Here is an 11,735-nt window from a genome sequence, read left to right on the forward strand (position 1 = left end):
GGAGTGTAGGGTTAAAGGGGGGGGCATTATGTGTAGGAAAAGGGGCAATATGTACAGTTTTTTCTTTTTTGGGGGGGCGCAAGTAGCTGGTCTTGCCCAAAATAGTCTAGCACCGGCCCTGCATGTATGCATCATTAGTCAACATCAACATTAGTGTGAACAGGGCAGATGAATGATGTGCATGAAAACTGATGTCAACATGCATAAAACTCACCGAAATGCGCATGAAAACTGATGTCCCCGCAAGTGAAATCAGCACGGTTTTCTCTTCAGTTTTCATACACATATAGTGTGAACAAGCCCTTAGAGTAGGGATCCTCAAACTATGGCCCAGGGGTGATCAAAGGGTTAAATGTGAGCCTAGGGGGTGTTTTCTATCTGTGGGGGGGGTGGGCTTATTGGCTCAACACAGAGACCCGTGTTCCTAAATACGACGAAGACATCAGCCCTGTGATGATAACTGACAGAACATCGATCTGCCGTGTTTAGAACTGCAGACTGCTGTTCTGTCTTCCCGGGAAGTGATCGCTGGTGCTCGGCCCCGCAGATCAGCTTCCCCTTTTGCGAATCACCGAGCGCGTGCGCGCCCCCCATGCTCGCTTCCAAGGAGCGATGTATGGGTACTGCGATTCGCGTAGTCGAGCCAGCCTGCTGCAGAATATCTGCAGCGGGCAGTTGGCAAGCCGTTAAATAGCACATTCCAATACCAAGACCAGTAAACCATAAACAAAGTAAGTGAAAATAAATGTGACAGTGCGAAACCCAAAAAATAACCTTACCTTATAACCTTTAACCTTAAAAAGCTTACTATATACAAAATGGAGGGAGCAAACCTAAGCAAGACAGGACAGGGACAGGAGACAAGGAAGCCAGGTACAGGGAACCCAGGATCATAGGTTACAGGATCAGGTTCAGATAGGGACACAGCTTGCAGGTAAAAAACTGAAGCCCTGAGCCTCAGTGAAGAGCGGGCTTATATTCCCCCCAGCAGTCCACATCAGGTGCAGCATAATTAGGTGTACTGTCTATCTGCTGGGAGGCCACCGAAATTACCCCCTTGGATTCCAGGAACAACAGTGCCACCAGCAGGTGACCCAAGTAGTGCATTATTTCATCCTGACACTGGGACTGAAAGAGTGAACACTTGTATCAGTGACAATTAAAAGGAAAATTCATGTTGCTGTGCTGAGATTTTATGTCACTTTTGTGACTACAGGGCAGGAAGGAAGAGAACACAAATGACAGGGGTGTAAACGATTCCCTACTCCATCCACAATGAACAAAAAGGTTTGCTTTTACATATACTTACATCTGAAATCTGAGCACAAAAATGTTAATTTAAATAGAAAATACAGCACCTAAATTAGGTATTTGTTGTTACTTGTCACTGTGTCATGGCAGTGATCCCTCCTTCCTTAAGATCAGGGCTTATCAATCCATAACTTTGAGCCTCGCAAAAGATGGAAGGTTTAAGAAGTTATATTTTCAGAAGACTTGTTGGATTTTCACGCTGGGCAGTTTAAACCCAGGGGGTCTCAGTGAAGAACTCAGGGTCCACACTTTCTATGAACTCTTTGTCACCCAGCCTCTCCTTTGTGACTTCTCCATCTCACCTTCCTCCTTCTTCACTGACTCCCCACTCACATTTTTTTGTATTTATATCAGGTTCTTAGCTATTTCTTTTCACAACTCTCTCTTGTTATTTATTGATAAGATTATTATCATACTCAGACTGGTCAAATTAAATTTTTCTTGGTATTGGGATTTGTACTTTATAGCCATCTGGGAATATTCAGCCCTATTACCCAGTTCTCTCACAAGCGTTATGGCCCTGTGGTTGCTTATCTTAAAATTTCCAGGTCATTTGAGCATTTAGTTAAGGCCCGTACACACGTACCGATTGTCGGCGAACGATCGGCCGATTTTCGGCTTGTTAGTATGATGCTTCCGACAGCCGACAGCGCACTTTCGGCCGAAAAGAATCTGTCTTGCAAGCATGAAAATTTTTGTATGCCGACACCAGAACGGCCGATTGTTCACCAGTCAGTACAGAATTTGGCCGACAGACAGCAGATTTGCAAGACTGGGCATGCTCAGAAAAGAAAAAACACAGGGAAAGTTAACCATTACATGACATCACTTCTGCAGTCAGCTGTAGTCGGCAGACAAAATTCTTGTGCAGTCTTTTGCACTTTTCAACAGACACCGACAGCCCTGGACAAAAGACGGCCGATCGTTTGGCCGACGATCGGTACGTGTGTACGGGGCTTTAGTCTCCCTCTAGACCAGTGGTTCTCAACTCAGGACCCACTAACAGGCCAGATTTTAAGTATCACCTTGGGGAGATGCAGACTAGAGTACTGCAATCACTGAGCAGCAAAATATATCACCTGTGATGTATTTCAGTTATCTTACAAACCTGGCCTGTTAGTGGGTCCCGAGGCCCGGAGCTGAGAACCACTAACTTTGGTGATTTACTTAGTTATGATTGGGATCGGGGTGGAGGGTATGTGCTTGAGTGAGACAGCCCACATAAATATAGAGTTTGGGCAGTTATACAGGTATGTGTAGTATTGATCGACTGATATTGTTTTTTTACCGCCGATACCGATATTTTGGTCATCGGATATCTGTATCGGCCGATATTTTCGGACATTATTTATTTTTTATTTTTTTATGTCTACAGGTACTGTGGTGGAGGGATCTGGGGGTCTAAAAGACCCCAAACCCCTCCTCTGCACTTAAAAGCATTCAAAACACCAAGTTTGGCTGTTTTGAATGCTGTAAGTTTTTTAATTTGGCGCGCCAGTATCCGGAAGTGATGTCATGTCATTACATCACTTTCGGGTACTCGGCAGCGCTGAATTCAAAGAAATGGAGGCCCGGTCAGACGGCGGCGGTGAAGGTAGGATGTATGGGTCTCCCGGTGGGACAGGAGACCCGGGCAAGCTGCGGAAGGCGGCGAGGGGGGGGCATCCCCTCCCGCTCCTTGGAATGACAGCTGAGCGGCTTCTTAGCCGCATCAGTTGTCATTAAAAGACAGCCGACCGTCGGCTATGGACACCCGTACTGGGGTGATGCCTCTAGCTGCAGGCATTAGCCCGGGAAAAAAGCACTTTCCCGAAATACCTCCAATATCGGTAAATCAAAAGGCCGATTCCGATATATCGGGCAAAGTGCATATCGGCCCTCGATATATCGGCTTTGTCAAAAATCGGTCGATCACTGTAGTGTCCATACTGTATATATCTTTTTAAATAAGAAAAAAGGTGTGTGGCGCTGCCAGAATATGCTAATGGTTCTGTGTGTTTTTCAACGATGATGAAGATAAATCAGATAAATATGTGTCTCAAATGTGAATAAGAACTTAATAAAGTGTCAAGTGCATCATATATGTGACTAGTGAAAGGTGTATAGTGTGTACAACAATAATCGGCGATCCAACCCTGTGAGGGTTACATAAAAGTGCTAGAACAACTTCAAATAGAAATAGAAATAAAAATAAATTAGGTGATACAAGTGAATAAAACGTATGAAAAAATGTGAGTGATATCAACCTAATAAATAGATAAAAATGATAAAACTCATTTGGATCTGCCTAAAAACAATACCACATGGGTGAACTGTGAATATCCTAAAACAGTGTAACTAGACAATAATTGGCATCATATATTGACATGGAATAATATAATACATAAAACTGGTAAAACCACTCTAAAATTTGACAACCACAGTCCAGTTACTAGTAAGTCCGTGGTGACTGGAGGGCCTAAAAGGAAGGATAGTCCCACAGCGGAAAAAAACTCCCTCAATTGGGGGAGCAAAAAGTGACTTGAGTGCAGGTGCTCTAAAGGAGAACTTGGGAGGTGCTCGGTTATCAGTGACCATTCAGTGCTCCCCGCACCCCTTGGACCGCACTCACCAGAGTTGATCACCCCTGCAGGGGTATCAGGCCTTGGATATTTAATCCTGGGGTCCCTTTCTCTGGTTGTTGGGGTCACTGTATGGTTCGATGTTCTGGCCGAGTCCTGTGTGCCAAGGTCCCTGGAATTGGGGTCCACCGGTGCACGAATATGTATGGGGGAAGAAGGCTCACATAGAGTAGTTCCGCTTTAAAATGGCTTTATTAAAATCAAAGAAAAGGGTACTCACAAACATAAAGGGAAAAACAGCATGTAAACAGCGATGGTTGGGCGGGTATGACGCGATGACGCTCTACGTACGTTTCGTCGGAGTGACGTCTTATATATATATTATATATCTTTTTACACACAGTATACAGTTACTTCATCAAGCCAATTACTTTGGAATACCACTGTCACATACCTGGTAGATGAGCTTAACACAATGAGGAAGGCCTCTCTTACACCTCTGACTCAGGGCCCCTGAGAGTGCAGACCAGTGGCACAGGAGTACAGAGTGGCATGGATGCCAATTGGTCTTGCTAGCAGCAGTGCTGTACGGACTATCTGGATCAAGCAAAGGAAGACCATCAATGGACCACAGTGGAGCAGGAGTGCCGGATGGACACCAATGAGCAGGAGGCAGAAGCAGGCTGACACTGGCAACAGCAGACAGGCGGTGAGCAGGCACCAGTGGAATATTGGCAGGCAGCCTATCAGTGCTTGGGACAGAGGCAAAGTCAGACAAACCAGGTCATACACAGGCAGAGGGATCCGGTGCAGATATGTAGGCAAAATGTAAACACAGCCGACCGTTCTTCTCCCTGGAATGATCACAGAGCGCCTGTGTGATCCTTCTATATAGGATCACAGGTCTCTATAATCATTTCACAAGCCCAACCCCCATACAGTTAGAAACACTCCCCTAGGCTCACATTTAACCCCTTGATCACCCACAGGGTTAACCCCAGGGGCGTAACTACAGGGGTTGCAATCGCAACCGGGCCCCATGCTCAAGGGGGCCCATGTGGCTACCCTGTACACCTGAATAGGAGGGGCGGCGGGGGCAGCATGTAGAGAAATCACTGTCCTCCTTTTTTCCTTCTGTAGCTGCAGGAGGAAAATGGAGGAGATTGGTTCTTCTGTACGCTGCCCCCCGCCACTTCTCCTATCCAGTATACTTGTGTTCTGCTGTCTCTGGGCCCCTGTGTGCTCCCCTGGTCCACCCCCCCCTTCTGTGCTGCCCCCCCCCCCTCAGAATGCTCCCTTCCCTCTCCTGCCGGCTGCTGCAGGGGATGTGTCACAATAGAGAACCAGGAAGGGGTCAGTAAATATGTAATTTACCAGCTCCTTCCTTTTCTGAATGGACAGAGTCATAGTCAGTCACATTGTAAAAAAATTAAATAAAATGATAAAAATAATACAATTAAAATACCAAAAAAAAAAACTACTGACACCAGTGGGTGAACTTCCAGGATCGCAAAGGTCACACTTGCGACAAGGCCCTGGCATTCCACCACCGTGGGTAGGCCCCAAGATGGCAGGAAGAGGGCCCACTGCAGAACTTGTGAAAGGGCCCCGCAACGAGAGTAAAGGGCCCCAGGGGGCCCTTCATGGTTTCTTGCACCGGGGCCCTGAAGGTTCTAGTTACGCCTCTGGTTAACCCCTTCGCTGCCAGTGTCATTATTACAGTAACAGTGCATATTTTTAGCACTGATTACTGTAGTAATGTCACTGGTACCCCCAAAAGTGTCAAAAATGTCAGTTAGGGGTCCGATCTGTCCGCCGCAATGTTGCAGTCCCGCTAAAAATCACAGATCGCCGCCATTACTAGTAAAAAAATAAAAATAAATAAAAATTACATAAATTTCCCATAGTTTGTAGACGCAATAACTTTTGTGCAAACCAATCAAAATACGCTTATTGCGATTTTTTTTTTTTTTTTTACCAAAAATATGTAGCAGAAAACAAATTGGCCTAAAAATTTAAAAAATTTGATTTTTAATTTTTTTTTTTTTGGGAATGTTATATAGCAGAATGTGAAAAATATTGTTTTTTTTTTTTTTTTTTTTCAAAATTGTTGCTCTTTTTTTGTTTATAGCGCAAAAAAAATAAAAATCGCACAGGTGATCAAATACCACAAAAGAAAGCTCTGTTTGTGGGGAAAAAAAGGACATCAATTTTATTTGGGTACAGCATCGCACGACCGCGCAATTGTCCGTTATAATAACACCGAATCGCAAACAATGGCCCTGGTCATTAACCGCTTCCCGACCTCCCACCGCCTTTTTACTGCGGCAGGGTGGCTCTCCAACGTAGACCTATCGGCTTCCCCGCAGTGCCGAATCGCAAAATAGGGCCTGGTCAGGAAGGGGGCAAATCCTTCCGGTTTTTTAAGTGATTAAGGGGGTAAAACCTTCCGGTCCAGAACTGGTTAGAATGCATGGTTTTCCCTTTGATGAACAAGAAAATAATGACGTTATGCTGTTGGGCTGGTATTATGATCCTCTGGGGCTGGTATGAAATTATTTCCAGGGCTGGCTTTTATTCCCAGTACAGGAGAAGCACAATTTAGCACGTTAACATGTCTTTATAATCATTGCCTAGCATAGACTGGTAAAATACAGGTTATTATAACCAAAATACAGCCTACGGGATGTTTCTACAATGCACTGCAACAAGAAACATTAATGTGAAAAGAGTCCCATTGAAGACAAAATGTTTTCTCTTGCCAGTACTTGTTAGATATAACCTTTTGGGGCTAAACAAAGTACAGGCAGACAGTCTGTTGTTTCACTGAACGCTGCTTTTCTTTCGGAGCAGGAACTCTTCTTTATTACTCTTTTGAGGCATAGACAAAACATGAACTCACAAATGTAACACTGCCATCTAGTGGTCATACAATGTAATAGGCACACAGCAATGACATACAGTGGTTGTTGCTGATTAAATACAAACCTTGTATGCTAACAGTACTTTATTATAGATTGGAATGCAGCAAAATATATGGTAATATATCTGTTAAGAACACGGTGTACTTTGTTCCCATGCAGGGCCATCTTTAATTGATTGGATTGTTGATTGGACCCTGGGCAAACATTTTCTCGGGTCCACCCAAATTCACATATTTGCAGGAAGCACGGACTCCAGCGGCAGATGTTTTGGGCCCCACAACAATGACTGGGCCCGGGCCAGCTGCCCCTTTTGCCCTGCGTTAAAGATGGCCCTGTTCCCTTGCCTAAGCTCTTAAAGTCACCTGACTGAGCCCGTTTTTTCCTCTGTATGGACTTACTAAGATTTTAAGGCGTAATAGTTAACCACTTGCCGACCGCCGCAAGTACATATACTGCGGCGGTCAGCCCCTCACAGGCAAAGTGACGTAGGGGTACGTCACTAGCCTGTGAGGCTCTGGGGAGCGAGCGCGTCACGGACCCCCCCCCCCCCCGCGCGTGTGCCCGCTGGACCCGATGTCCGCCGGGCACTTGCGATCGTCCGTGACAGCGGGAGAAAGGCAGGCGGCTGATGATGTAAACAAAGCCGCCTGTCATTCTCCCCTGTGTAAGAACAGTGATCGTACGGTTCTGCTATGTAGGACCGTTGATCACTGTTCCTACACCTCAAGCCACAGCCAATCACAGTTAGAATCACGCCCCTAGGGACACACACAGCCCCTCCCTCTCAAATAAAGTTAACCCCTTCCCTGCCAGTGTCATTTTTACAGTAACAGTGCATATGTATAGCACTGATTACTGTAGTAATGTCACTGGTAACCCCAAAAGTGTCAAAAATGTCAGTCAAGGGTCCGATCTGTCCGCCGCAATGTCGCAGTCCCGCAAAGAAAATCGCAGATCGCCGCCATTAGGCGTTAAAAAAAAAATTGCAAAAAGCGTATTTTGATTGGTTTGCACAAAAGTTATTGCTTTTACCAACTAAGGGAAAGATTTTCGTCATTTTTGTTGGTTTTTTTTTAACATTTTTTTGGGGGAATTTCCTATAAAAAAATGTGAAAAATATTGTTATTTTTGCAAAATTGACGCTCTTTTTTTGTTTATAGCGCATGATCAAAAAATCGCACAAGTGATCAAATACCACCAAAAGAACGCTCTGTTTGTGGGAAAAAAAGGACGTCAAATTTGTTTAGGTACAGCGTCGCACGACCGCGAAATTGTCCGTTAAAGTCACGCAGTGCCGAATCGCAAAATAGGCCCTGGTCAGGAAGGGGGTAAAATCTTCCTGGGCTTAAGTGGTTAAGATTTCAGTGGTGGTTTACACTATATCAGTGATGATGAACCTTGGCACCCCAGATGTTTTGGAACTACATTTCCTATAATGCTCATGCCATCTGCAGTGTAGTTGAGCATCATGGGAAATGTAGTTCCAAAACATCTGGGGTGCCAAGGTTCGCCATCACTGCACTATAGCGATGTCAGACATCACATGTAATTCGCATCGCACTGCTATGCAAATCACATGAGATGTCTGTGCGTTGGGAGTTCAGCCATACATATTCTATGGCTGAATTCGCATCACATTCGGACCAAAGTCGTGCAGGACAATATTTTTTGTCCGCACCAGAATCGGATTGCATGGGGGTTTGTACCTATGCGATTTGATTCCTGTCCGAACTGGCAGTTCGCATTGTGATATGAAAATTAATCTGGGGGTGTCATTAACCACTGCCGGACCGCCCACCGCAGTTTTACGTCGGTACTTTGACGTTAAATACCGGGGTTATGGCAGCAGATAGCTGCCATAACCCTGGTATTTTTTTTAAATGGCGGGCGGTCCGCTTTAACATAAGGGTGGTCCCAGTGGCGGATTCGCCGCAGGATCACTCTTATGGGCGGCGGTAGAGGTGCCCCCCGCCGCTTCCCGGTCATTTTTCCCTGCTTACTGGACCTGGTGGTAGCGGGGAAAACACTCCGGTCTGCTGTCCCCTCAGGCTGTAAGTCTCTACTCTATGGCCTTGGAGGACTGGAGCGGTGTCATATGTCGCTTTCCAGCAACTGACTTAAAGAGCCCATTTTTTTTCAAGTCCCCAGATCTCACATTAACCACTTCCCGCCCGCGATATAGCAAAAGTGGTTGCACTATCCTGACTGGCCGTCATATGACGTCCAGCAGAATAGACTGCTCTGCGCGCCCCCCGATCGGTGGTGCGGTGTGTCACTCTGACTCACCGCATCTCCGATCCCAGTAACCAGCTGTGTCCAATCACAGCTGGTCACATAGTAATTAAGAAGTGCCGATGATCAGCTTTCCTCAGTTCGTGCCTGACAGGCGCGAGTAGAGGAGAGCCGAGCGGTGGCTCTCCTGACAGGGGGGGTCTGTGCTGGTAATCAGATCATTGATTACCAGTGCAGACCCTTGGGGGATGCCACTAGAGCCACCAGGGATTGCCCACCCATGACCACTAGGGATGCCCACCCATGGCCACCAATCAGGGCTCAGGGACCCTTTCAGTGCCCTCCTCACCAGAGCTGCCCATGATTGCCATCTATCAGTGCCGCCCACCAGTGCCCATGATTGCCATCTATTAGTGCCGCCCACCAGTGGCTATTATTAAACAAGCAAAAAATTGGGGGAGCAAACCCTAAACATGTATATCTAAAGCCGGTGCAGCTATGGACCAAGCAACATGTATATTAAAAAAGAATAGCGCAACCATGCAGAAGAAATGACTATTAAATATGGAGACAATCCATAAATAATTATTTATATTGCCCATCAGTGCCGCCTATCAGTGCCCATCAGTGTCGCCTATCAGTGCCCATCAGTGCCGCCTATCAGTGCCCACCAATGCTGCATATCAGTGCTACCTATCAGTGCCACATATCAGTGCCCATCAGTGCTGCGTATCAGTGCCGCATATTAGTGCCTCATCAGTGCCACCCCATCAGTGTCATCTCATCAGTGCCTGTCAGTGCGGCCTCATCAGTGCTGGAAAAAAACGTATCTATTTACAAAATTTTATAACATAAACAAAAAATCTTTTTATTTTTTTTCTGTCTTTTTTTATTTGTGTAGCAAAAAAGAAAAAACCTTGCGGTGATCAAATACCACCAAAAGAAATCTCTATTTGTGGGGAAAAAATGACATAAATTTGGTTTAGGTACAGTGTTGCATGACCGCGCAATTGTCATTCAAAATGCAACAGCGCTAAAAGCTTAAAATTGGCCTGGGCAGGAAGGGGGTGAAAGTGCCCGGTATTGAAGTGGTTAAAGAGGACCTGTCATGCTTATTTCCATTACAAGGGAAGTTTACATTCCTTGTAATAGGAATAAAAGTGATCAAAAACATTTTTTGTTTTTTTTAAAAAAACAGTGTAAAAATAAAAGATAAAACAAATAGGTAAAAAAAAAAAAATTTAAGCGCCCCATGTAAAGAGAGGCCCGGAGTAAAGGAGAGAAGAGACAGGGACGGAGGGCCGGCATGACAGTGGTTAAAGGGGTTTGGGACAAGGAGGGGTTTTCAGCCCAGTACGATAGAAAATATAAGTGGTGGGACTTTTAATTGGTGTTTTGTCCGGGAAGGGGTGGAGCTACAGGGAGAGGTCAAGCTAGGGGCCTCAGGAAGTCTTCAGTCAGAGGAAAGCTGCATTGGAGAATATTTCCCACCCTCCCTTCCATTTTCTTGTATTTGTTTTGTTTTTTTTCTGACTTTTGGTTTTGCGGTCCATCGCCCTTGTTTTTGTTTTTTGTTTTAACAGTGGCTTTCTTCTTTTGGGGTGGTTCTTTGTCATGGCAGCAAGCGAGGTACAAGGTCCTGGTAGGTTAGTATGGTGCAAACTTCTACTTGGTAGGGACCCGTCTGAGGTACGGCTCCCAGATGGTGCAAACTTCTACTTGGTAGGGACCCGTCTGAGGTATGGCTCCCAGATGGTGCAAACTTCTACTTGGTAGGAACCCGTCTGAGGTACGGCTCCCAGATGGTGCAAACTTCTACTTGGTAGGAGCCCTTCTGAGGTACGGCTCCCAGATGGTGCAAACTTCTACTTGGTAGGAACCCGTCTGAGGTATGGCTCCCAGATGGTGCAAACTTCTACTTGGTAGGGACCTGTCTGAGGTACGGCTCCCAGATGGTGCAAACTTCTACTTGGTAGGAACCCATCTGAGGTACGGCTCCCAGATGGTGCAAACTTCTACTTGGTAGGAACCCATCTGAGGTACGGCTCCCAGATGGTGCAAACTTCTACTTGGTAGGAACCCGTCTGAGGTACGGCTCCCAGATGGTGCAAACTTATACTTGGTAGGAACCCGTCTGAGGTACGGCTCCCAGATGGTGCAAACTTATACTTGGTAGGGACCTGTCTGAGGTACGGCTCTCTGATGGTGCAAACTTATACTTGGTAGGAACCCGTCTGAGGTACGGCTCCCAGATGGTGCAAACTTATACTTGGTAGGGACCCGTCTGAGGTACGGCTCCCAGTAGTTGGTATGTTGGTACCTGCGACTGGTTGTCTCCGAGCCGGTGCTGTGGCGGCTGGAGGCCTAATTAAGTCGGACGCAGGTACCTCCTTCTTTGATGCCTTCTGGGGCCTTGAGGCTCCAGTAAAAACTGGGTTTAACGTGTTATTTACCTGTTATGTATACAGGCTGCTATGGCCATTTAACTCCAACCTGTGGTCATGTGGTTATTTATAATGGTGGAAGAGAGTGATGGTCATTGCAGAATGGAGACCAATCATCTTTAATCCCCTAGTCAAGAAAAAGTACAAACCAGGGTGAAAATTAAAAACGTTTTATTTTTTAAAGAAACTATATCACAAATTACTTTACGTACATTCATTTTACATTACTTAACTAAGGGTTACTAGGAAGACCAGATCCGGGC

At 45.8% G+C, this 11,735-nt stretch overlaps 1 protein-coding gene across 1 annotated transcript in view; it reads right to left on the minus strand.

The window, feature by feature from the left end:
* The window catches only part of LOC309564343 (glutathione S-transferase P 1-like), a gene marked incomplete at its 5' end in the record, with an annotated part of 35,135 nt that extends 24,554 nt beyond the window's left edge, over nt 1-10,581 (minus strand). Inside the window, one exon of the mRNA XM_082268969.1 lies at nt 10,563-10,581. Within this exon, the coding sequence (XP_082125095.1) occupies nt 10,563-10,581 (19 nt within the window). The remainder of the gene's footprint in view (nt 1-10,562) is intronic.
* Between the last annotated feature and the right edge of the window lie 1,154 nt (nt 10,582-11,735).

This window comes from Pelophylax lessonae (assembly GCF_965119305.1).
Source record: "Pelophylax lessonae genome assembly, chromosome: 9".
In the NCBI taxonomy this organism is placed as follows: Eukaryota; Metazoa; Chordata; class Amphibia; order Anura; family Ranidae; genus Pelophylax; species Pelophylax lessonae.